At 33.6% G+C, this 26,523-nt stretch overlaps 2 protein-coding genes across 4 annotated transcripts; one reads left to right on the top strand and one right to left on the bottom strand.

The window, feature by feature from the left end:
* Nucleotides 1–649: 649 nt before the first annotated feature.
* MS3_00001991 (uncharacterized protein) lies at nucleotides 650–17,783 on the top strand. 2 transcript variants are annotated; one of them, XM_051209540.1, is made up of 6 exons: nucleotides 650–2,251; nucleotides 4,269–4,354; nucleotides 10,567–10,783; nucleotides 12,915–13,031; nucleotides 15,719–15,996; nucleotides 17,323–17,783. In XM_051209540.1, exons 1-6 carry the CDS (start codon nucleotides 2,236–2,238, stop codon nucleotides 17,539–17,541), a joined length of 933 nt encoding a protein of 310 aa, XP_051074995.1. In that variant the 5' UTR covers nucleotides 650–2,235; the 3' UTR covers nucleotides 17,542–17,783. The 2 variants fall into 2 exon arrangements, with proteins under 2 accessions (XP_051074995.1, XP_051074994.1); XM_051209541.1 differs by lacking the exons at nucleotides 650–2,251; nucleotides 4,269–4,354 and adding an exon at nucleotides 8,499–10,152.
* A 1,393-nt stretch (nucleotides 17,784–19,176) lies between these two features.
* On the bottom strand, nucleotides 19,177–26,128 carry NFYB2 (Nuclear transcription factor Y subunit B-2). Of its 2 annotated transcripts, XM_051209538.1 has the most exons (8): nucleotides 24,303–26,128; nucleotides 24,063–24,210; nucleotides 23,962–24,027; nucleotides 23,849–23,916; nucleotides 23,684–23,813; nucleotides 21,218–21,538; nucleotides 20,149–20,261; nucleotides 19,177–19,941 (listed from the first exon to the last, which is right to left on the bottom strand). In XM_051209538.1, exons 2-7 carry the CDS (start codon nucleotides 24,204–24,206, stop codon nucleotides 20,193–20,195), a joined length of 798 nt encoding a protein of 265 aa, XP_051074992.1. In that variant the 5' UTR covers nucleotides 24,207–24,210; nucleotides 24,303–26,128; the 3' UTR covers nucleotides 19,177–19,941; nucleotides 20,149–20,192. The 2 variants fall into 2 exon arrangements, with proteins under 2 accessions (XP_051074992.1, XP_051074993.1); XM_051209539.1 differs by having other exon boundaries at nucleotides 21,586–23,813; nucleotides 24,063–26,128.
* Between the last annotated feature and the right edge of the window lie 395 nt (nucleotides 26,129–26,523).

The raw sequence follows: 26,523 nt of genomic DNA, 5'->3' as shown, positions 1-26,523 counted from the left end.
TACTAAGGATAAAACTGAAGTATTCTCTGGGTAGTCGGATACATCCTTTGTACAGTAAAGTACGTGAATCATTGTTATAGAGATTACAAAATAAACAAATGATAATTTATTGAGACAAATCTCTGTTTGGAAACCTTTCATGAGAAGGACAAATTGTGGAAATATCTTAGTCCAAAGTTCACAAATGTATGAAATTTAGATTGAACCTTACTATTTATGATGAAATCTAAGTTGAATAAATAATTATCAAAGCAAATCTATCCACATTTTGAAGTGCAAAGTTCCAACTATCATTTAGAGCACCATTGAGCTACCTTAGTGACCTCCATATGTGTATAGATTTGATTTTGGTTTAGCTCATGAGGCGATGAAGAATACACCAATTTAAGATACTCTGAGTGTAGAAAAGACTTGTCCATTCAAAAATAGAACAGGAGACCGAAGTTCAATGTGACTATATGTACTAGTATGACGTATTAAAAACAACTTCTTAATAAGAACGAACTTCCCATAAAATATCCCCATAAAAGTGTAGTAATGATACTTTACTGAATGTATCAACGCATACACGCAATATCTCGTGAAAATTAGTGAACGTTAATGGAAGGTGAATATTATTTATTCTAATTTCAAACTGTCTGCGTCGGGTTGCATACATAATCAAATTATCAGTCTAAAAAACTTGAAGTTCAAATTAATATATGCCTAAATCGGTGTTACATTTTATGGCAACACTTCTCTCGCATGACCTGACAGAAATGAGTTGTCGGATTTTTCAGGTTCAATTTTTACATGCTGACACCAGAGTATATTAATAAATACTTGCAATTATGCTCTAGCGAATAAATGAACAGTTGGTCAATATCATGATGATATTGAAATATTTATATTCGACTGTAATCAGTTTTAAACTTGTTGAACGCAAACTTGTACCTCTAGTAGTGTTATATTATGTGTAACATTCCTTTAGTCAAAATGCGTTGTACTGATACAGTATTCATTACCATATGTCATGGTAGTGCATTTAGTACGAATATACATGTTTGAAAACGAAGTAGTTTCAATCGTCAACAACAGGAGGCTGAGAGACCTGTGTTAATCCTGACAACAGAAGCAGATCTACTGATTCAAACGTCCTTACGGTTTCCCCAATTGCAATTCACAATGCGAAACAACATACAATGATTTACATGTGTATAACAGAACTAGTCTTTTGAAAATCACTTCTGAAGTGTCTTATTTGACAGTATAGCTACTTATTCTTGAATTTATCTCTCCCTTCTACCACCGGACATGTTAACTATTTTTCAAGAATTGTTCAGCAATATTTTCATATTCATCAATCTTCCTTCACTGAAAATTTATAATTTGACTCTATTCAGTATTCGTCATACGGTTGTTATTCTGTTATTGTATGAGACTGCAATGTTGTCAATGGGTTGTGCATTAACGAACTCAAGATTGTAGAGTGGTGCAGTCATTGGCTACTACTCTTTGTTGTGTTGCACAACCCTATTGTACAACTCGATTCTAATCAACAGAGGTTTGATCTTATAGAGTGGGTAGTATTGTTGTTGATTCTTAGTTATTTGACATTTGTAGTTAGTAACTATGATTCACTGAATGGTACGACATTGTATGACAGCATCTTTTGACTGTATGGTGACCGAGAGTTATGGAAATGATTTAGAAATCTGAAGAACAACCTGAAATCACAGTCAATAAATTTTCACATCGACAATAGATCGATCTGTTCACTTCAATTAAAGCGTCTATCATCTGACCTGGAACAAATGAATTGTAGGATTTTTCAACAATCAGTTTGTACTTGTTGATGTGTGAGCATGTAAACAAACAGATCTGATTATGTTCAACTCAATAATTGTTTAAGTAATCTATATGTGATATTTTGAACAATCATATTGTACATGATTTTGTCTTTATTATAAAACGTGAAAATTAGTCTGTGAATAACCTTTGTTTTGATGAAACACATGTGATTATATTAACTTTAATTGGTTTAAAGCAATCGTACGCCCGATTGTATGCCTTTACGTTTTAAGTTAATATATGTCTTTTGTTTTGTATTGATGTTTTATGTTTATAAATGCAAGTTAGTCAAGGCTATTTAATTACTTCAAGTTAGTTTTCACTAGTATTATTAATTTGACAATAGTAACAGAGGTTCAATGCATCAAATGAAAATAGTAACTCAGTGAATTTTGGATTATCAAAATGGTACAATATACAGGTATGATTTCTTTTTTGAGAGGTAATTCTCATTATGTAATCTAATATATATTATTGAGATTATATTACTGTAATGAAATAACCTAATCACTTTATTAAACGAAAATAATAACTAGCAGTCAGATTCCTTTTTAAAATATTTAGTCACTTCAGGAGTATTTTCGTTAGGAATCAAATCAGTTCAATTGCAGTCTTAAACCTCAATGGGAAGATACAAGCCAAACAGTACCAAGTGAATTTAAATTCACCCAATTGCACAAGCAAGTGGCTATCAGGACTCAGTAGCTGAAGGGATAACGCGATGGCGTTTGAAGTGAATGGTACTGGGTTCGAGTCTCAGAGTGAACATCAACTCTGAGGTGCAGGTACGTCCATCTGACGCGTCTCAAATAGGACGAAACGCGCGTCCTGGATTCCACTGCTAGCCATTATCCGTCATTGCTTATCAAACCAGTTGGTTAATTTATTAGAAGTAAAATAAGCTTTAAGAAGCATGTCGAATAGTGTTGTTATCTTCAATATGGACATTTTAAATCAAAAGATTTCCATTAAAATACTGGTGGTTATCAACAAAGTAAATTCTAAATTGAAGTGAATTTCAAGATTATTTTGTTCACTTAAAGTATTAATTATTATTAATGATATACAATGGGAGTTGATTATTTAAGAAAATCGATATATAACTCGTGGATAAATGTTATTTCTAAGATTCATGTACTGTTAGTGGTGACGATACATGAATGTATCAGAAAGACGACTGATTTCTAATTAGATTACGTTGGTTGTAGAAAGGTAGGAAAACGAATTATTTGGTATGCATCATCTGGGGAAAATATTATACACAGAAAATTTTCTTAGACTGAAAAATCATTAATTCATCTATGTATATTTATCGCATTTCAAATCCTCTAGATTAAGAATGCAGCTCTAAGATTATCATGAATCCTCTCTCTGAAAGTGACAAAAGAAATATTTAGAACAGAATGCTATACTTCCTAAGAATGTTCATAAATATTTAAACGACGTGTTTGACATGAACTGGGCACCAATCTTCTAGAAAACATCAAGTGTCAAAATGTTATATTCTAATTAGATTTTTGAAATAAACTTGTTTCAATTGATTTAAACGGTTACAATACATATGTTCAGTTTATTTAAGTCGAGCAGATATCAGTCACAATTCTCAAGAATGATAGCTGATTTGATGAGTTTTACCGTGTTGACCGTATATTGTCAAATGACTTTGATGATTGGTTTGTATGTGAGTGTATAAATCTACATAGTTTAATTTGATTATCAGTGGTTTTTTAAAAAAGGTGTACAATATAATGGAAGGAGTAAATGTGACGGAATACGGAATACTCCAACTCAAAAACTGTCCAAAGAATCATATTCCTCTTACCCCTATCTAAACAAAGGACAGACATGGAGAAAATGAAATGAAAACTGCTGTTTCAAAAACAGTTATCAGTATCATTTTCTTTCCTTACTATTAACATATTTTGAGTAAAATCTCTAAGACTGCAAAGATGAGAAATAGACAGACACTAAAGTCTGTATGTAAATTTGTTTTTCAAGTTTCCTTGATTGATTAGTTATAAAACGAATTTATGTGTTCGCCTCAAACATATAAAATGCACCAATCATTTTCCTTTACTTTAAACAATCATTATACGTTGGCTACAATCCCAAATTTCTAAACATTTAAGTTGATTTCTATACAATGAATCGTGTATAGAGGTAAAACGGAAGCTATATTGTTCTCAGCAGGAATATTTCTGTTCTTAAATTTCTATTGAGTAAACATGTATTTATGAATCATTGTTTAATTTTCGGTAGAGGGTAACCCACATTTAGTTCAATCATTTTGTTGTATATGCATGATGCCCTATATTTGTCTTGATACTCAAAATCATATATGAGATATAATTAAATAGTTTGTTATTTAATAAAAAATCTAATTTAAATGCAATATTTAAAGAATAAATATACCATATGGAATTCCTCACACTTTCCAGAATTACGACAATTTAGAACTGTGGAATTATCATGTACTGGATTATTATTTCATCATGCAAGACCTCAAGATTTTGTAAAATCTCAAGTACGTACAGTATTTCAATATGTTATATAATTTGTTTTAGTAATAAAGTATTTTGTACGAAGCTGAAAGATGTTTGTATGACGACTGGTGTATTATTAGTTTAGATATTTCATAGATGTTTAGTGTTATGATGTGCAGTGTCGAAACCGATACTGATACACAAAGATTCTTATATGCAAACCATTGACCGGCTACTAGGTAAGAAGACTAAGGGTGAAGGAAGAAGTTTGTCGGCCTAAAATGAATAAAATCCATATGCACTCATTTATTTTTATACATGTATACTTCCTAGAAAATGAAACCAATGCTTGGTCAATAATATGGACTTATCATTAAGATTTTGATAGACATATCGTAGCCTTCTCATTTGGTGACTTCTGATTAACACACTTTGAAACGCTTTCCATCAGTTTAGTCCCAACCGTTGCTGCTACCTTGATGTGGTGGTCGAGCTTGCCTATCGTAATCAACCAATCGAGGTATACTGGCTGGAACAATCGTTCCTCAAGGTTCTACCATGACAGACAGGTCAGTTGAAGAGCAGTAAGACTAAAAGCAACAAACCCAAGGTTCGAGGGTGAAGTCATACTGCTGACTGTACAGAAGTATAGCGGCAGTAAGATTTTTCCTTCAGACAACCAGTATAACAGCGATGCTGCCTTCCCACAAGGATGGGTGGGGTTAGAAATAGTCGACCCTAAAAATACACACCTCGCCTTATCCCACGGATATCCGTCTCCGGCTGTAAGGTCTCAACAAGTACGGAGCTAACACGAAAATAACTCACAAAAAGGTCGTGTGTGACCGACCTCAAGCAGTTTTACCTTGGAAACTGCAGTCACACTCTATGGTTACTAAGACCACCCCTAAACCAATTTTCTTTCCAGGTACCTCTAGAAGAACTCTTCAACGGTGTGGGCGACTGTGAAATTATAAGTGCCCTGATACCTTTAACAGCACTCATGATATCTGTATTAATAATTTTCATTAGTTTAGTTGTAATCATGAGTTTGAACTGACAAATAGGCTTTACGACTAACAATATTGCTGACATAAAATTTAGGTGATTATTTCGAGTTAATGAATGATATTTATTATTTTTAATCTGCATTCATCAAACAAAGAACATAACAAATGAACTAATCAGTATATTTAAACTATTCATTTTTGTTGTTTGGGTTTCTTCACATCTCATTAATCTCTAATACAATCTTCCTGTGTTTAAAGCAACAATTCATTATCTAAATATTATAGTAAAAACAAAATCATGTACAATATGATTGTTCAAAATATCACATATAGATTACTTAAACAATTATTGAGTTGAACATAATCAGATCTGTTTGTTTACATGCTCACACATCAACAAGTACAAACTGATTGTTGAAAAATCCTACAATTCATTTGTTCCAGGTCAGATGATAGACGCTTTAATTGAAGTGAACAGATCGATCTATTGTCGATGTGAAAATTTATTGACTGTGATTTCAGGTTGTTCTTCAGATTTCTAAATCATTTCCATAACTCTCGGTCACCATACAGTCAAAAGATGCTGTCATACAATGTCGTACCATTCAGTGAATCATAGTTACTAACTACAAATGTCAAATAACTAAGAATCAACAACAATACTACCCACTCTATAAGATCAAACCTCTGTTGATTAGAATCGAGTTGTACAATAGGGTTGTGCAACACAACAAAGAGTAGTAGCCAATGACTGCACCACTCTACAATCTTGAGTTCGTTAATGCACAACCCATTGACAACATTGCAGTCTCATACAATAACAGAATAACAACCGTATGACGAATACTGAATAGAGTCAAATTATAAATTTTCAGTGAAGGAAGATTGATGAATATGAAAATATTGCTGAACAATTCTTGAAAAATAGTTAACATGTCCGGTGGTAGAAGGGAGAGATAAATTCAAGAATAAGTAGCTATACTGTCAAATAAGACACTTCAGAAGTGATTTTCAAAAGACTAGTTCTGTTATACACATGTAAATCATTGTATGTTGTTTCGCATTGTGAATTGCAATTGGGGAAACCGTAAGGACGTTTGAATCAGTAGATCTGCTTCTGTTGTCAGGATTAACACAGGTCTCTCAGCCTCCTGTTGTTGACGATTGAAACTACTTCGTTTTCAAACATGTATATTCGTACTAAATGCACTACCATGACATATGGTAATGAATACTATATCACTGAATCGCACTTAGACTAAAGGAACGTCACAAGGACTCATATCACTAACTACATATGATAATTCTACCTGAAATCCATTTTTACACTTAACAAATTGCCAACATTTTTAACTGTTCTGGTATAAAATAAATGAAACGCATTTAATGTAATTAACAATAATGCGTAAAATGTATTTATGATAGCGCGAATTCGGTGCATAAGATTGCTGCTCACTTATATGTAGTGAGAGTGTACTGTGTGAATGTATGATTTTAGATACGGACAGGATTGAAAGCTGCTGTGCTTCTTTTTGCTAATCAAGCGATACCTTACTATTTCGAATACGTCTTTCTGTCATATTTGTTACATAGACAATACGGAACGATGTACAGTGACTGGGTGATTGTAGTTGAGACCATGATATTACAAGGTGGATTTATTACTTCTTAATGATAGAGAATGTTACTTTGTGAATGAAATACTTACTTGTCTACTGAAGAGTAAGCGAACATGTGTACGCAAAATGATGCTGTTTTAAATCGGGTTTCCTGATATATTCGAATGATTCTCCTGTTGTGGTTATTAGCTATAAGATATATTAGTTAGTCTGTTTTTCTTAACTGAGTTTAATGAAGTGCCAGTGTGGTAAAGAAAGTAATTTCATCTAAAATCATAATTTTATTTGAGCGAATATTATTTAGTTGACTGAATACTTTTATATAAAACTAACATTAGTAATGCAACCACTGTGGGAAAAATTAATTAGAAATTATATAATGCTATTAGAGGACAAAGATTAATAAAACCATATAATATATGAGCGGCGTGTGTTTCGAACAAATTAATAACACCTTTACATAGAAAAACATTAATAAGATAAGAGAAAAAGAAAGATACTGATAATAACAGTGTAAATGAAGTCATTCTGGATAATAAATCTATATTATCAATGTAGATTTAGTGTAAGCACACATAGTTTTTGAATACGAGAAGGAGATTTGAACATCCGTAGAGCTAAGGTTTCAACGAGTATAACTAGTTTCCGTAAACAAGATTTATTGATTACAACGAAGAGTGTGTTCACATCAATCTTACGAAATTATGCAGAATAAACGAACTTTGTCCAGTGGTGGAATTCGAGGTACCTATTTTGTACCGTTTAGGACTTTCTGGATCGATTTATCAGCATCTGGGTTGACGAACCCAGTAACTTTCACTTCACATGCTATCGCATTATCCACTTAGTTACTGAATCCGGATCGTTACTTGTTCGTGTAAACAGTAAGGCTGATTAAATTTCAGCCATAATGTTGACAACGAGGTTAAGTTTATTCACTCCTTTCATTGTGTGTGTTAGGATATTTGATTTTGTTTACTTCTACATCCCTTTTAGTCCATATTTAGATAACCTAATGTATGTATCCACACAGTGTTTTTCAAAAACCAAGAAGGCTATTTATATCAGTCTTATGAACTATTTCAGTTACGTGTTTGGCAGTAGAATAAGATAGATGATTACTATCTTTTCTTGCCAGACTATTTTATTTTGTTTGTTTCAACATCTTCAGGCAATGTCACATGCAAGTCACTGTTACTTCTACAAATCAATGTACCCATACACATGTAAATTAATAAACTCAATGAAATGTTACACAAGGTTTTGACTTTTGGGGAAGTATGCAATTTATTTTTGCAATAATCACTTTCGTTGTATAATGCGTTTTAGATGGTGGTTGGAGGTAGTCAACAGGAAACCCTGGACCCGGGTTTCGTGCTACTTGGCACTCGTCAGCAAGGTGTACCTGTAATCTTGAGGGAACTGGTGCTCCCTGGCGGATTCGATCTCGTGTCACCCAGCTTCACAGTCAGAGACGTTACCACTGAGCTATCCGAGCCGTGACTAACCTCCTGTAGGACTGAGATGTAATCACAATTGATTGATCACTGGGTGGTGATCAATGTCATGCTTGTCTAGTCCTTATTAGTGCAGATCGAATGCTATCGATCATGTTGCAATGTGGCCACCATGACATTGATCATCACCCAGTGATCAATCAATTGTGATAATGCGTTTTACTTGGAAATGACTGAGATCTTTGTTTCAGTACAAGGTCATTTCACTGACATCTGAATGACAGGGTGATATTGACAGTGTTTTGAGTATCAGAAGTGTAGTTGGTCTTATCATACTGTAATCTTCATTTCAATGCATGATTTTTAGAAAATAACGATTTCCTATGAATGTTTGTTTAATAGCTTCATCCCATCTTCGATAGTATCATTTGTACAGATATGGTAAATCATATTGAACATGCTTTTAAACAAACGTAGTTTTCAATGAATTAGCCAAATATGAATTTGACTTTATCTCTGAATAAAAGTAAAAAAGTTTTGGAAATATTTTTATATGGGCAGTATGAGATTTTTCAATGGTACTTTAATGAACAGTGAACTCTCTCCAAACAGATACGTTATGCTTTTCCTGATTTTGAAGTCACATAATTAATCAATCAACTAAAAGAATTTTGTATTGATTATTTACATAAATGCTTTCAATAGGGTTTAGTCATTTCGTCAACCACTTAACGAGATCAACTCGTGGATAAACTCGTGGATGCAGTGGATTGTTAGTTTGATCAATTTTAGACAATTCATATAAATTGGAATATTTAAAGCCGATAGGATAAGAGAGATTAGATCCCCTTTATTAATACTATTCACGTATAGTAGTTTCATAAAGTTTGAATTCATTTTTCTCTAGAATTTATAGACTTTTTCCAATTCAACATAAGACATAAATTTAGTTTTACCACTGAAATTGGATAACATCCTACTTTTATAATCACATTTATTCAGTATAATTAACCTTGACCCTTGAGTAGGTTTAGAAAGAACAATCTCAGGATTATTTCGCAATTCCTTTTGTGCTTTGAAATGTTGAGAAGTTAATATGCCTCTCAGTTTTGTAGAACTATAGAATCAACGAGCTATTTTTCATATATAAATGCCTTGTCAAGTAAATGCGCGATCATATGAAAATATAGTGCTCTAATATATTATGTAGTTCAGATAAATTTCGTCTTTTGATTGCATCATCTAAATCTAACAAGGAGGCAAACTGTTTTAAGTAATTAGCGATAAATGACATGCAGTAAAGGCATATCAGAAGATTATTTATATATTTTTCTAACGAACTCAGTTAAACTAATTCTTAAAGCCAAATAACACTCCCAATATCTAGTGAGAAAATCCTAATCATGATTATTTTTTGCGATCATGATTTTATGAAAATTTCTGAAGAAACTTGAAACATGTTACTGAGCACCATACCTTTTTCAAAAGCTGAGACCCTCTGGTTTTCATAGTACACATGCTTTTATTGAGAGTTTTTAAGATGCTCAACTTCGTATATGCAACGTTTATTTAGTTGTATTTAACTTTACAATAAATAAGAATCCATTTGGTTTTACGTTTGTAGATGTGAATACAAGTATTGTCATCATAAATGCTTGGTAGCGTTTTGCGAAAATTATTTTTTTGTCATTCCAATAAAATTCTCATCACACTATTTCATGTTGTTTTGGATAATTCTCAACATCATGTATAAGTAAGTGAGCGACTACTTTTTATACAGTGAAAAGTTAAACATTAGCAGTGTTGGATGCCAACTTAGTCGTATAGAGTTTTTGGCGTTCGAACGCTAAACCGAAGGTTCTGGGTTTGATCCCTGTATAAAGAATCATGGAAACAAATTGCTGAGTACTAGGACGAAACGGCCGTCTAGTTCTTCCAGGTATTTAACGGTGGTCTAGCTAAGATTGTTCGTGATTTAAAAGGTGGAAAATATAATTGATTTGAAATGCTGTTTATATTGAGCATTACATGAAATATCAATAAAGTAACAGTAAATAAACGAACGTTTCAAAATTCACAAGCAAATTTACCAGCGAACTTTTAATTTTTTACCAACTCATCTAGTCACTTGATAATATCAACATTTATATTCATAAAATTTTTCCAGTGGATGTGTTTCACACCGAAATGTTTCACAATATATCGTGTATCTCTGGCAATTCTTTTGTTAGTATGGATTATATACGATATTGTTATAGAAACAATGAGACATTTCGATCATTCTGAATATAGTTGGATCACATATGGTACAAATTGGGCATTTCTGATACTTACCATAGTTCATATATCACTAGCTATCTACTGCTTGATTTACAACATAAAATGTAAGTACTTTTATTTATACAATTAGATTACATTTAAATCATATATTTATAAAAGTCAACTTTTATGAATGTTGCAATTTAAATACCTTCCATCCATCAGCAATGTAAGTTATAGCAACTTAAATCAAATAGTTTCAAACAAAAAAACAAAAACAGAAAACAAACAGAAGATTTCTAAGAGAAAATATCTTATAAGGCTTGGAGACGTTGTGAATTAAAAAAAGTTTATGTAATTAGTGTTTAGTGAGCTTTTTCTATCATCAAAGTTGAAAAACATTTTCATGAATTGATAATGAAACTGGTTTAAGGTAGCGAAAGTACTTAAATATTAATAACTACCAGTAGATCAATATCGTTATCGGATATCAAGATAAAATATCCTCATTTTGTGTAAGGGAAGTAAAAGCTTTATTCGATTTTCAAATGACATTTATATTCATTTCACTAATTTGAACATAATAGTCATAAATAATCTTTATATTGGGAACATGGATCAATATTATTAACTCACAGTGTTAAACAAGTCACTGAATTTGAAATAAGTAGTCGATTGCCATCTTTTCTTGCCAGACTATTTTATTTTGTTTGTTTCAACATCTTCAGGCAATGTCACATGCAAGTCACTGTTACTTCTACAAATCAATGTACCCATACACATGTAAATTAATAAACTCAATGAAATGTTACACAAGGTTTTGACTTTTGGGGAAGTATGCAATTTATTTCTGCAATAATCACTTTCGTTGTATAATGCGTTTTACTTGGAAATGACTGAGATCTTTGTTTCAGTACAAGGTCATTTCACTGACATCTGAATGACAGGGTGATATTGACAGTGTTTTGAGTATCAGAAGTGTAGTTGGTCTTATCATACTGTAATCTTCATTTCAATGCATGATTTTTAGAAAATAACGATTTCCTATGAATGTTTGTTTAATAGCTTCACCTCATCTTCGACATTTGTACAAATTAAATTAATCGTATCAACTACATCAGTTGTCCAGGTAACGTGTACGCAAAAATTATCGGTTGTTTTTGAACTGTCATCGTTTTGAATATGTAAGAGATAACCTGTAAATGAGAACATTGACCGTTATAATCTGCTCAGTGAAAAACACAGTATTGAGCCCTAGGTAAGTTTTTGTAACAAACAGAAATCATCAACCGCTGAATACAATTGATGACGGTCGCTCGATAACGTTAGACAATCAAAGCATTGGACGTCACCTCAATGATCTAGAGATTAAGCCATCGAACTCCTGACCAAAGGCCATGGATTCGATCCCACGTGGCGATTTTGAGGAGGAGCATTATTGAACGTCCAGAAACTTGTACTAATCAGCTGTCCAATCGCTCTTGGTTTTCAGTAGATTTCTAACTTGCATCTGTTTGGGATATCAAGAATGTTGAATAATCTTCGCAAACCTCTGTGGTAAAAGCAGAATTTAGCCGAAGGATAAGTAAAACTAATGGATTTTTGTGTATCCAATATATCATTATTTGAGACAACTCAACAATTTGTACTCCGTGAATCCCTCACAGAATCGAATTCAAGATTTTCTGGAAGACACAACTTTTTCGGACTACTCATGCCTCAAATGTCCAACTTCAGTAAAATTGCGATATTAGAGAATCATTGAATTCTGACTTACTGGTCTTGGGAAATTGAACTTCCAGTGAGGACTGAAGCTACCAGTGCGACACCGTGGTATGGTAGTGGGTGCATACCTTATATGTATCTCATGTTAAGATGCAACAATTATTCAATACTCTCCGGTTTTTAATGGTTCTTCTGAGATGTTAGTTCATGATGAAAACTGGAGTCAAGGTGAACAGTTTCTGCGGATTATTTACCTCTTAATCAACCACTCAATGACATGAACCTTGAACGTTGATTTTAGGTAGAACACTTTTCTCGTGAAGCATACAGTCAATACAGTTTACATACGATAGGTATATGTGAATATCGACCAGGAGGAATAAAGTGAAAATCGTGGTATTTCTTAATTACAATATATTTCATTAACCTCAACTCTAGTTATCGGTGTATTTTTGAGTAAAACACTATAAGATTAATGTATTCTACAAACTGAATTTTCACTAATTTTCACTGATTTACTGTTACACATAGATTCTAACAATGAACCAAGATATTATCAACCGATATGGTTTCTGTATAATTTATCATCAACATGTATACTTGTGGTTTCTATCATATTTTGGTTTTCATTGTCGACCATTCCATTGAGTAAGCTAAATAATAATTATTCTACGTTTCAACGAGTCTATTTATTTATTAATACTTTTTTATTAAACTTATCTAGTCCAGACCTTGTAAAAGATGAATTTAGTTCCGATAAAGAACTGACATTAACTAAACAAGTGTTGAGGATCAGTTTTTCTTTAACAACTTTTGGGTGACTGAACACTAACGAATGATGTGGAATTAGAACGTCGAAACCGTTTGTACCTTGCATTTTTGAATGGCTTTTTAGTTAGTTACTCTTCAATGAAAACAACCTTAAATCTTTCTTCTATGTGTATGAATATTTGTAAAAACTGAACGTTACTTGGAGAATTGCAACTTTCTAAATAACGAGGGGAATGTAGTGATATACTGATTAAAACTGACGGTTAACTTAATTGAAAGTTTATTTCACTATGATCCGAGTTTAAATATCATGAAAAAAGTACATCTATTAAACACTAAGGGTGAAAATAAAACTGTAGTAATAGGTTAAATAAATAACATAATCACAGGTCTCAGAACCTATTATTTGGCTGACTGAAAATTCAAATAGGTGTAATTTTCTATCTTTTTATGTCGGGGATACTAAATATTCTTCCTGGTTCAAAATCTACTGATTTTGATATTTATAGAAATTTGCTAAAACATATACGTATTGTTATACCGCACAAATTTTAGGAATTGTTTATATAAATCCCTTAGTTTGTATAGAATAACGACTGTCTTCATCAGTTTAATAAATTAAGTGAAGTTAAGTGACTATTCGGATGAAGGTTCTCTAGATTTGTAAAACTCACCTGAAATTTTGTCTTCTATAGCATTCATAACGTACGTATCATCATGAACCTCACTGTTATCAACTGCAAATACTTTTATATTCCTGATAATTCTCGAACTTGAAGGGTCATTATCAATATGTTAACAGGAAAACCAAGTATTTTAGATGATTTTTGTGAGATAAATGACGTGACCTTCAAAGTTTCATCCACTTTCTCCAACCTATTTAGCATGCTTTATTAATTTATTTTATCTAATTTTTGTTCACTGAGTACTGGCTAATGTTATATTTTGCTTGGTGAAGACGCTAAAAAAACGGATAGTCTATGATGTAATCATAAAGCAATCACTGAATTGAATTTCTCTCCCACTAAATCTGATACATTGCTTCAGGATTGCTTTGCTTCAATATCCGGACAGGTCACAACGAGGGAAGTAAATGAGGACATTGATTTGAACTTGAAAATAAGCATGATAAACTGATTCATGACTAATGATATTCCGTTTTATGATAAACGTCACTGGGCTTTAATTTACTCACTTCTATTCGAAATGACCTTATTTTTTAAAATATAATTCCACGGTTATTTTATGTAGATTTATTAGATGAACATTCCAGAAAACAAGATGGTTGGACAGAAGGTAGAGACAAGAATCCTTTGAAGTTACGGAACTGTGACTACGTGTTATGTATGCATTGTTAAGAAAGTAACAGAATTACAAAATCTCAAATGATGGGAAGAATGAGAATCTTATAAGATTTTTAAGTAGTCAGATCATAGGGCATAGGGAGGCGTGAAGTTGTGCTATTGTATCATCAAGAAGACGAAATGATATCGAAATGTCTGTAGACTAACAACTGGTTGTTCATCAAGCCATAGATTCATTTCTGGTCTCTTGATAACCGTCGCCTCATAGGAACGCAATAATTAGGGTTAATAATAAGTTTGAATGACTTAGTTCTGTTATTGTTGAGTTGACACATAATCATACTGATAAGGATTTGTACAACCCATAGTTGCGGATGTTTTCAGATATTCTTAGATACAGAAAGGTGTGAAACAGGTAAGTGAAAAAGATGAGAACCCACAAATTCGTGTGTGACATTATAAAACTGCCTAATTTGAAACAAGGTGTTACAGCTCGTGGCATTGTGTTCTATTAATATATAGTGTAATGATACGGCCAATTAGAGAACAGAGAATTATCGACCGGACCAATGACACATAAAACCGTCTAGAGTCTTTATCGGTCCTTCTTCCTGCCTAGCTCTGCCTGTTAAGTCAAGAACACAAATCTCAGCCTGCGCGATATGAATCATGTATTTCAAACATACTGGGTTTATATACAAACCAAACAGATCACAGCGTACCATAAAATAGAAAACAACACTCGTACAAGATCTAGCCCAAAGTGGTCGTGAATGTAGGAGATCGGGCATAACTCAAGAACAGTTAATCCTATAATAATAGTCTATGGGTCGAAATAAAGCAATAAAGCATTTATACAGTAAATATATATGTATCGTATTCGTCCATCAATGGTTCTCAAGAGTTACCGTTCGTAACTCTCGTCGGAATATAACAGAAGGCTAAATGGAGTTCTGTCGACATGATAGTCTGACAGTGTGTTTAAAGTAAACCTAGATCAAGTATCCTCAATAATTTCTATTATTCGATTGCCTGCAATATGAGCGAAAATCAGCCTGTATAGAAATCATCAGAAATTTAACTGATACAATTAATAACATCATTCGAGTATAAAATTAACCGATTCCTTTGCTGTCTGTAATTTCGTCAATTTGCAACGTAATGTCTCTTTGGGTCAGGGAAATAACTAAATTTTCACTAACATACATAAGTCTGGTTGGCGGTGAATTTTCATTTTGACTTTGTATATTTGATTTACAGATGTATTCGCAAGTTGGCAGAGTCGAGTTAAACATTCATTGACTTCAGTCTTGGTCGTAATTGACACATGCCCTTGTGCTATTCCGATGCGAATGATACATGTCATTTATCCTTGCCTACTCGGTGTGATATATAGTTTATTCACATATTTGTTTTGGTTACTCGGTGGTGCAGGTCCTTATAATAAAGGACAAATTTATCCTTCCATTGATTGGAGTAAACCACAATCAACAATACTAGCCTGCTTTAGTGCTCTGATGTCTGTTATTTTATGTCATGTGAGTTTGATTTTTATAATAATGTTAGATCTGAAAACGTGTTCAATTTGACGGATAATATAGCTTTATGATCAGTCGATCTAGCTTAGAGATCATAACAATCGGTAATGTTTACTATTCTTAGTTATTTAAGTGATTCGTTTCGTTAATAGGCTTGACGAATTTGCTCTCAGAGACTTTATGAGGAAGTCAAACGTGTTCGATTATTTTTGTTGACTATGATAACTTATTGTCACATTTTGACAATAAATGCTATTATATCACACTTGAAGTAGAATTTTATTGACATGATATAATTTTGTTTGTCAATGGGGTTATGCATGAATATCAGAAATTTGTGTAGTACTTACTAGAATAAATAGTTGTAAATTGCTTAAACTAATCAACTTTTCTTGTTAGCCCTATCATAAAAACAGAATGACTACTTGGTTTGTTCACTACCTGTATATAGTGTAAATAAAATCATCCACTTGTGTTTACGAAAATATTACGTAAACGTTTGTGCAACTTCAATATCACAACAGTGCTGATCAGTCGACCAAACCTTGAAGACAAATCACTCAAACTAATAATAATGTAACTTTTCAGTTTTATTTTGAGGTATAAATTTGAATGTGGATACTGTCAAAATAATTCTCATTATTTCTTGATGAAATTTTCACTTTCTGATATTAGGTGTTGTATAATAAGGTGCTGTTTAAACAAATAAATGTTCTTCTGAAATTAGGTCAAAAGTGTTACGCAACTTATGTTTTTGAAATGGCTATGAAATTTTGGATTATGTCTGATAAGGATTTCCGAGGGTCTTGTTTAGTGTAGACCATAAAGGACTTCTACACCACTGTGGTATTTGACTCCTTCATACATGGTTGTGCGCTTACGACGAATACCAAATGTAATACGTCCATTTGTGCGCATCTAGTTCTACCTGCCTTAAATTGCACTATTTCGGAAATTTTTAGTTAGTAGATCAGTCCAAATACTTCTAATTATCATAACCGCCTGATCAATACCGAAAATATTTAGCTGTGTTATTATGAACGGAAGTGGAAGATTAGCATGATAATTAACTTCGATTTTGATTTATCAAGGTGTTACAAAAACGTTAATATTAAGGAGTTGCAAAAAATAGAAGCTATATAAGTCCCTCTCAAGGTCTTTCGAAATGTTCTAATTGTTATATTTAGATGATTTAGGCTTGGGTATGTATTTTAGTTTCATTATTGAAGTGTATCAGTTTGAAGTTAAGATTATGTACGGTAGATTTCTTGTATGACGTTGTTAGAGATGAATTCATTTAATTATGTGATTTTTTTTATTTAATAGGCCACACTTTATATAATCTATTTCATACGAGTGAATATAAGCGCTAAATTAGGTGGTCGAGGTTTCATGCTCGTTAAAGAATCGAAGGAGCAACAGTGTTATGACAATGATGAATTTGATTTGAGCGAAGAGATCAGTGAGGATGGCAAGCAAACTTTCCAGATAAGGAAGATAGAAAATCCACAAACAATGTATCAAAAATATGGTACAATTGAATAGAACATTATTTCTTCACACACGTAGTGTGTAGACCAAATTTTCATATGGTTATCTTTAAAAAAATTGCTGAACATTGATTTAGTATGAGGTGGATACTATTTGTTAGTGTCGTATTCATTTCTATTATCCGATGTTAGACTGTTTCCACTTCTTATACTGAAAATGCGCTTCTAATAAATACCGACCAGGATAGCGAGGCATGTGTTTCACCAATCGAAATTTTGGCCCTTTTTATAAATCCAAATCAGATATAACAAAGAACTGCCATTGGCTAAATATACTCTTTGAGATTACGGTCACTTATTGACGAAGTCAAGACCGGAACCAGCCTAAATCTGAAACCATTTTCGCAATATGGAATTTTGAATGGTTCTGTTATTCTATCTTAATGATATTGTTAAGTCAAAGGACAATATTTGGCTAACTTGCCTAGTAGTTTCTTTGATGAAAAAAGGAGCTCCAAGTGGTTGAAATACGTCAAGGCTTTCTAGTGAAACTGGGAAATGAGTTCAAGGGCCACTGGTGTTATCCGCATGAGATTTCAAATATCACCATTTGATATTAATCCAACTTAGAGAAATGACTGTTCACCAACACTCAGCTTCTCCTAAATCCTACTTTGGTTTATTTACAGTATAAAGTCCTACTAGGGAATCACTCCAATAAGCTCGTTTATTTTGAATATTGAATACGAATCGGAACACATCTTATATGCTTCAAAATTCTCCTCTACAACTAGTGAGTTTGTTGAATGCTGTTTACTTCACACATTTGAGGACCTGAGACAGACAATACAAAGTGATGACTCATTGCCATAGATATGTAAACATCGAATAAACCACAATATCCACCTTGTGATAATCTAAAGATATAGCATAGTGACGTCGACGAGTTGTATCATAAGCGGTGTTCGCACATAATCCAACTTTGCTCGGGCAATACTGAAATGACTCACACAAATATTTCACTCAATGTTGAGCAAAAAACCTTGTGGGTGATTGGGTTGCATTAATGTTTATTCAACGGCTTGGATACATGATTCCTGAAAAAATGCCACTGAAGATAACTGTATGTACACAATTATAAGTGTATTCACATCACTCTGTGAATGTTCATATCAAACGCACAAGTTTAAATGTGTCAGTGACGTTGTGGAATGATGGTTGAAAATTAGACAAAACAGTCGGTCCTTAGTTCATTGGATAGCGCACTCACTACTCACAAAATTTTCATCCTTCAATCGTTTAAGACATCTTAGCATATCTACTTTATGATTGAGATTTCGTACAAAAACATGTTATGTTTTTACACGGAAAACTTATTTTTCTGGCCGGCAGTCTTGATTTCGATATCGGTTTATTCATATGATTGGATCATTAATCCGGCACTGTGAATAAATATATTTTATAGTGGTTTAAGTAGATTACAACAACCCGATTCTTAATTTTTTTGGTCCGTGATGTGAAGTAATATAAAGTGAACACTATTTTAAACTGAACATTACCTTAGATTCATTGTACTTTAACTGGTAAACTCATACGTTAATCAAGATAAATCTAGGTCATTCACAAGGCGCTTTTACTTAGTTATCCAAAAGGTAACCAAGATCGCATTATTGTCACAGTGATATCGAAGTATTGATATTATGTTTAGTTATCTAGGATGTGAAATTAGATGCACCACTTTCTACACATCCGGCCGAGTCAAACGCTTTGAACCAACAATAATGTAAATTATCAGGGGAATGATTTAAGCGGTTTACATCTTGTGAAGAAGACTGAGATTACAAACAAAACAATTGCGAAAAATCTCAAAAGGTAAGGAGGCTGGATTTTCCACTATAGGAGGAACTTTCATAGCACATACGCGTTGGAGCTCAAGCTTATGATTCTGTCTAGAATGAGGGTTAAACGTAGAAAAAGCGCAATACATGGTATAACAGAATCGTTAATTTTTGTATGAAGTAAAATCAAGCAGAATCAATCTGCGAGTATACAAACATCATTGTTTAGTATAAATTACAAATAAACAGTAATGGAAAAATGAAATTCTAATACATAAATGAAAAACATCTTAACGTGGTTTATTCTTAGGAAAGTATTATTAAACGATAGAGAGAAAAATAGTTTGATCGCTTGATAATGATGAGTGGAATATGAAACATGAGGATGAATTACAAACAGAATGTGGAAGCATAAAAGCTTTTCACAGCAGTGATAGAGAATTAACAGTTCATAAAACAAAATTGGTAACTGGAGATGCAATTAAAAATACAATTTTACTATGATAATAATATATGTAGTAAACAGGAACTTGAAGACAATACAATTCTAGATAGGATTATATATATACGAAAAGAAAATGTAGATTCATTGATCATATTTCCACCTTAAAATTAGACTGAAAAGTAGAAAAATGAAGATTAATAGCGTTTATGAACAGGGAAAACAAACTTAAGATCTGTTGTTTGCATTACGATTATCAGTTGGAAAAGTCAATTTCTAAGTGAGAATACATGATACAAGGAAATAATCAAATGATTAAGCATTCGTATGTATAAATATATTTGACAAGATAAACAGAGGAAGCAAGTAGATAAACACGTACATTGAGAAACTACAAGTGTGCGTCCAACGGAACTTATCATAGAATCAGGAAACTGAATCCGTCGATTGGTCGGCCAGCGAGACTGACGTTTGAGGCCCACTAACGAAGGCCAACTAGGAAATTGAATGAACATAAACATATACAACGAAGTGATCACTGGAGAAAATACTAATTAAACAACAAGCAATTAGTACAAAGAGAAGATTACGGATAGCCAGTTGAGTATTGAGAATATAACACGTGAAACAACTGTGATTTTAATTAAGGGTAACATTTTTTCAAGAAAATGGTTGAGGGCAAAGAATAACTGAGAAATCGGATTGAAAAGGGAGAGCTATAGTTTTCGTAAGGTTACGTTGATGCAAAATATACTTAGAATCACAGTCCTGTGATTGCAGGAGATAAATACCATCTTCCTGAGGTGATTCTTGATAGTGAAGTCTCGTGGCTTATTCTACGGCTATCCTTACTGATTCCAAAGCTTGCTATAACTAATCTGAACATATTGATGGATAATTATGTACAACATTACGCTACTTAACTGCACATATACCCATACGAGGAACGAGAATCACTGGGTGATAAGTACTTTGAACAAGCTATTCTGCATAGTTTAAAAAACTACTTACTTAAATATCATCTAGGTACTATTTGATAAATGCAGAATATCGCTTGTAATGTACATCTCGTTTTAAAGAGTGCGGTATTCTATTATCTCATACACATGTAACTAGTACAACACAAATACACGGTGGGATGGTCGCTCATTGCTTAAGGTGTTCGGTTTCCTGTCATTAGGTTGAAGGCTTAGGAATCCGTCCACCTATTTCGGCATGAGAGACTGGAAAATATCATTAACCATGAAACTTAGTATAACTCAAAGCAGAGTGCATAATCCTGTACCTGGCAAATAAGTTAATAATGATAAACAAATGAACAAATTATTACGGATAAACAGTTATGAAAAAGTACTGTGTAACTAATATTAATTATTTAAAAAAAAATAAATCACTCAACAGTAAAAGACATTCGAGGTATGGAAGCACTTTAAATCCATGCTCAGACTTACAGGAGTTGATATTGGCAAAATAATTGTAGTCCCTAAAGAAGAAGACACAGGGGTACCTAGGGTAGTCATTCCTGCATTTGCTACTTTGATATCTGGAGTCGATACGGAATGAACATTATTGTTTTGTATATCATTTGAGCCGTTAACTACAGCATACTGTCTGCCAGCCAGGGATCGTGAAGGTATGTTGGTTAAACCACTGGGGCCAGTTGATAATAATGTTGGACTCAAGATCACAGCCGAACCAACCGCTGAGGGGACGGTAGACATTGTGGTGGGAACAGATGATTCATCAATGAATGAAGACTCAAGTTTGCTAATCTAAGTATAGGAATTCACACAAATCACTGATACTCATAATGACTTACATGGATAATGAAAATAGTGAAAACGAAAAAGATATGAGTAAGCCAAATTCGAAATGGCAGAGGTTTACAATTTTCTCCCATCACCTAAATGTGAGTACATTTTAACTTACGCTGAGAACATATGCTTTCTATACTGTCATTTCGTTCGATGAATCTCACGTGTCATATCTGCTTTTGATCACTTTCAGTAACATAACAAACCGAAGCGTAATCAAAGCACCACGAATGTTAAAATATAATGCATCTGTGAGCATCACGAGATTGTTTTATCGTATTCCTAACTGGAATCCTGAATGCAAACTTAATACAACTACAAATCTACCGCAAAATGCAGATGAATCTATTCTTGTTTTATTACACAAAAACAAGTTTTATATGTATCTGAAATTAAAATAACACAGACACAAATCTTCATATAGTAGAAATGGAGCTAATTTGTAATCTGACGTTACCTAAGTTTGTGAGTGGCACAATAAATTCCACACATTGCTGCTAATAAACACTTTTAAATAGACAACAGCACAGACCATCAGTTTGAGATAAAAACAAATAACAGTTAAGATACAGCCCGAGCTCCCAAGTTTGGGGAATTCTGAGGAAATTTCGAGGAAATCCCCAGAGTCAAGTGACCTTGACCAAGGTCAAAGGGGAATTTCCCCAAAGCTCACTATAGCGACTTCTCCAAAATGGGTCAAATTTTCCCCAAAATTGGGAGCTCGGGAGACACCTAGAAAAACAACTATTACATTTATTCAAGTGTACCAATTCGCTACAGCCATTTGAGTAAACAAATGATGTTTATTATTTTAATTGTACTTTTATTTGTTTGACCTTTATTAATTTTCATATAAAAATGCCTTGACAAGTATATGTGTGACCAGATTGTTCGAAATGTATAGCGCAAATACATCACATTTTTCAGATCAACTCCGTCTTCTCATTGTTCTATCGAAATTTATAAAAGGGACTAATTGCTTTAAATGGTTTTTGTTGTTTCTGTAGATGCTAGCGTTACTTAGTATGAAGAATATAAGAATACGACTAGTCCATGAATGATCACAACACGCTATTTTAGGTGTTAAGTTACTCATCATGACACCTCAAATATAATAATGAGCAAGGACTAAATGTCGATATAGATCTTGTATTCCATATTTACCTACAAATACAACCATAACGGCAAAAAAATGAAGATAATGAAAGAAAACCAATTTTCGCTCGTCGGCAACAGTCAAAATGATCAAACAACCTTTGAAAATATGAATTTCTAACAGTTTCTCCTCAATACAAGCATCGAAGTACAACCAAAAGCACAGATGGCTAGTAAAAATTAAAATTCTGAGTATTTTATCAGTCAGTCAGTGACAACGTAGAACTTCGTACATGCATACATCAGTTCAAGTTGCCATACCACATTAGCAAAGAGATACAATTGTCGATTCAAACCCCATAGTGGTAGAGGTAGTAAAAGTATAAGCAGTAATCGGAGAATTAAGGTTTGAAGATGTTATCCAAGGAGTATAATCCGGTGAAATAAATTTGGGAAGAGAAAAAAAAGGACATGAAGAATTCAGAAGATTAGAATTTGGGAAAACACAAAGAGTGGATGCACCCGCACCTAAGTATTTTATATTGTATTATTGATCTGTCTAGGTAAGATACTGAGCAAAGAAGACATTTTCAGTCAACTAAACTGCGCGAAACTTGAGAAATTCATTGAATATTTTTGATTACACCAGGTTATAAACATTAAACGTTACAAAAGTATGACAAATAACAAAGGACTTAGCTAATGTTATAATGAGGGAGTAGTGTTTATTTCCTAAATTGATGTAACATATAAGCAAGTGAAAACCTACTTAAACCGTACTAAGAAAGTAACAACCAAAAAGAATAAACATTAAAAGACAGAACAAGTAAGAGGCAAGTCAATATTCAAACAAAATTGAATCCCACTATAAGAACAAGAAAGATGAGGGCGATGCTAGGAAGTCGCTTAGCCAACTATGGTGATAAAGACATGAAAAAAACGGAAAAAAGGCAATACTTTTTTCAAACAAATAATAACGCTCTAAAGTCCATAAGTAGTGGTACTTACTTCACGAAACTTGACTAGAAACGCTCTAAGTGGTTCAATGTAATTATCGAAGCCAAGTGTATTCATAGCACACAGAATGTCTTCACCGTTAATAGTTTTACGCTTTTCAGTTTGACACTTATCAGCAGCTCTGTTTTCATATAAAAATAATATAAGGAAACTAACTCGCTAGTGATGAAACTGATAAACTCTGATACACATTCTTGCACACATTCTTTAGCATCTTTAGCAATCTGAAAAACATAAAACGGATTTACTGACACTATTTAATATATTACTTTTCCATTCCCAGGTACTGCTCTTTTCATTATTTTAGCAACATTAGCTATTGGCAGAAAACGGTCCTTCCAAAATATTAAATTTTAGCGTTACAACTAACTTGCTCACGAAGTGGTGATCTTTGTTCGATATCACCCGCTTGATAGTCTGCATCATGATCTTGCAAAGAACCATCTAGACCCTCATAATACGAAGGTTCTTGATAACTAGATTCTTCACCCTGACTGTCTGTGCTGTGCTCCATAATACTGAAACGGTTAAATGAGATAGTAAGTTTGATGAACTCGATTAAGAAAATATAAGTCGGTAGTATCTTTGCTAAAGAATAACAACTACATACCAAGTACGGAAGTGAATCTGTTCATGTAGCTGTAATTTTGTTTGGGCAAGTTATGAATAATTCATTACCTGTACATTTCTAGCTGAAGTGAAAATAGTACAAAACAGGAAACAATCATATTGAAAATTTTCTAAATAATAAGGTCAGTGACTGTAAGTACTAACTTAGAGAGTTGTTTGCCTGTCATGATGACCTAATAGAGTTAAACTAACTGGAACATTTGTTTCGAAAATGACAAGCTGTTTGTTTGGGGACTGGCAGGTCGGAGGGCGAAGTACTACTGGTATTGGTGTGACGACAGTACGGTGTCTTCTCCCAGACAATCGGGATCTTTAGTGACCCTGTCTTTACAACAAGAACGAGGGATCAGGTAAAGTCGACCTTAAAAGTACCAAGCCTCACCGTGAGAAACAGATTTTCACTGAGGCGGTAGGACTTTGAAGATATCAAGATAACACAACAGACTGCTCAGTGAAACTGTGACCGGCTTCAAGCAGCCGTCTTGTGGGCTATGATCACGCTTTGCGGTCGTCACAACCCATAGACCAGTTTACCGTACCCATACATCTAGTAAAACAATCTAGTTTTGTTCACAATCGAATTTTCCATTCGCTTCCTTCGATTTCGAAATAGATTGTACTTGCCACCAATGGTAACGGTCCGAGTTTACGAAATCATGTATCACATTACATCAAACTGCTGTAAAGTTCAACGTTCGAACCCTGCCGAATCTTAGCACATCCACCTACGATGAAGCTTGGCTATTACGGAGAGCCAACATGAATTACTTTTCGTCTTTATGGAGATCCACAGCAAACCGACTTACCCCTAAATAATATGACACCGTACACATTTCAATAACGCCCATCTTACAGAATATTTGGTAAAATTAAGTTGCACAGACAACCGATAATTACCGACCTATTGTGGCAAGTGGTTAGAATGTTATGTAAAAGTGTATCAAAAATTTGGTTACTTCATTTAAGAGGAAAGAGTAAGAACCAAAAAACCTCGTCAGTTTCAAAAAGTATAAATAGGAAGCCCGATGAAACATGGTAATCCCTGCAATCTATAATACTATGAAGACAAAGTCTGGCTTCAGACGCTAAAACCGGAGTTGCTGATGTGTTGTGGAAGATAACTTCAGCAATTTTTGACGCCGCAAACGTTAACGATTTGACTTAGATCCTAGAACTCTCTGAAACTAGACTGTCAGATGAGCGTTAGAAGTAAAAGGGATAAATTACAGTAATACGAAGAAGTGCGGTTAATAAGAATAAACATCTGAAACCATTTTAATAACAGACTGTATACACACTATATGTCTTTGGTGGGAATGGTCTACGTATGAAGAAGTCACTTAACTTATAGAAATTCCATGAGTTCTAGGAAAGCCCTTATTTACTCATACTTCTAACTCTGCGAACGAAACAACATTCCGAAAATGAGTCGAGCTTACAATGAAAAGAAGTTCTGAATCGATCGGTTCAGGAGAGCTTTCAATATTTACTGTTTTGTACGCTTGACTAATTCAGACCCTTTGAGTCGAGGATACCAAGTAATTTAAGTGCATTGTGTTTTCAGTGAATTTGGACTATTACTAATGGGATCGAAGAAAACTTCTACTTAATGAGCATTTGTTTGTAGAGCCAACTGAGTGAAGTAGTTTCCAAGTAGCTAACCGTCCAAAGCAACATGTCTTAAACAAAGTAGCATTTAGTACTATCGTGTCAATATCAATATACAGAACTATAGTGAAGTGATATATTACGAAACCAATCAAAAGTGCGAAGACCACCAAACGACAAAGGAACTTGCACCTGAAGGTCAAAGTTTTTCTTAATAAACACACACAATTTCAAAATGATAAGTACAAACAATTTTATTGATTTGTATAAGAAAATTCGATCTGAGAAACTGTTTCACCTATTTCAATTTGGATTTAAAGTTTTCTCAATCCCTTTATTTTGGGGAAATTTCGGGAAACTTTGGGTAAAGAATCAGGTTGTAGCGGTAAATAAATCCCCAAAATAAGTAGCTCTGTAAGTCTTCGACATTGGATGCCAACCATATTGGTCTTAATGGACTCACTTAGCTGAAGGCGCTCGTCCATGCATCCTCACCAGACCATGGGTGGGAACCCCATGCTCAACATCCACTGCAATTGCTAGCCAGTCTAGATCATTCGATACTCCATATATTGGTAACCTATCAAATTCAT

This window comes from Schistosoma haematobium, chromosome 1 (genome assembly GCF_000699445.3).
Source record: "Schistosoma haematobium chromosome 1, whole genome shotgun sequence".
Lineage (NCBI taxonomy): Eukaryota > Metazoa > Platyhelminthes > Trematoda > Strigeidida > Schistosomatidae > Schistosoma > Schistosoma haematobium.
This window is presented reverse-complemented; position numbering and strand designations above follow the sequence as displayed.

What these genes read in the sequence shown, in the direction of transcription:
- MS3_00001991 (XM_051209540.1), top strand. An exon ending in CTTGATTTACAACATAAAAT is followed by an intron (nt 10,784 to 12,914) that starts GTAAGTACTTTT and finishes TGTTACACATAG; the next exon opens with ATTCTAACAATGAACCAAGA. An exon ending in ATTGTCGACCATTCCATTGA is followed by an intron (nt 13,032 to 15,718) that starts GTAAGCTAAATA and finishes TTTGATTTACAG; the next exon opens with ATGTATTCGCAAGTTGGCAG.
- NFYB2 (XM_051209538.1), bottom strand. Translation starts at nt 24,206, where the DNA reads ATGGAGCACAGCACAGACAGTCAGGGTGAAGAATCTAGTTATCAAGAA. An exon ending in GATCACCACTTCGTGAGCAA is followed by an intron (nt 24,028 to 24,062) that starts GTTAGTTGTAAC and finishes ATATTTTGGAAG; the next exon opens with GACCGTTTTCTGCCAATAGC. An exon ending in TTCTAGTCAAGTTTCGTGAA is followed by an intron (nt 21,539 to 23,683) that starts GTAAGTACCACT and finishes TCCTATACTTAG; the next exon opens with ATTAGCAAACTTGAGTCTTC.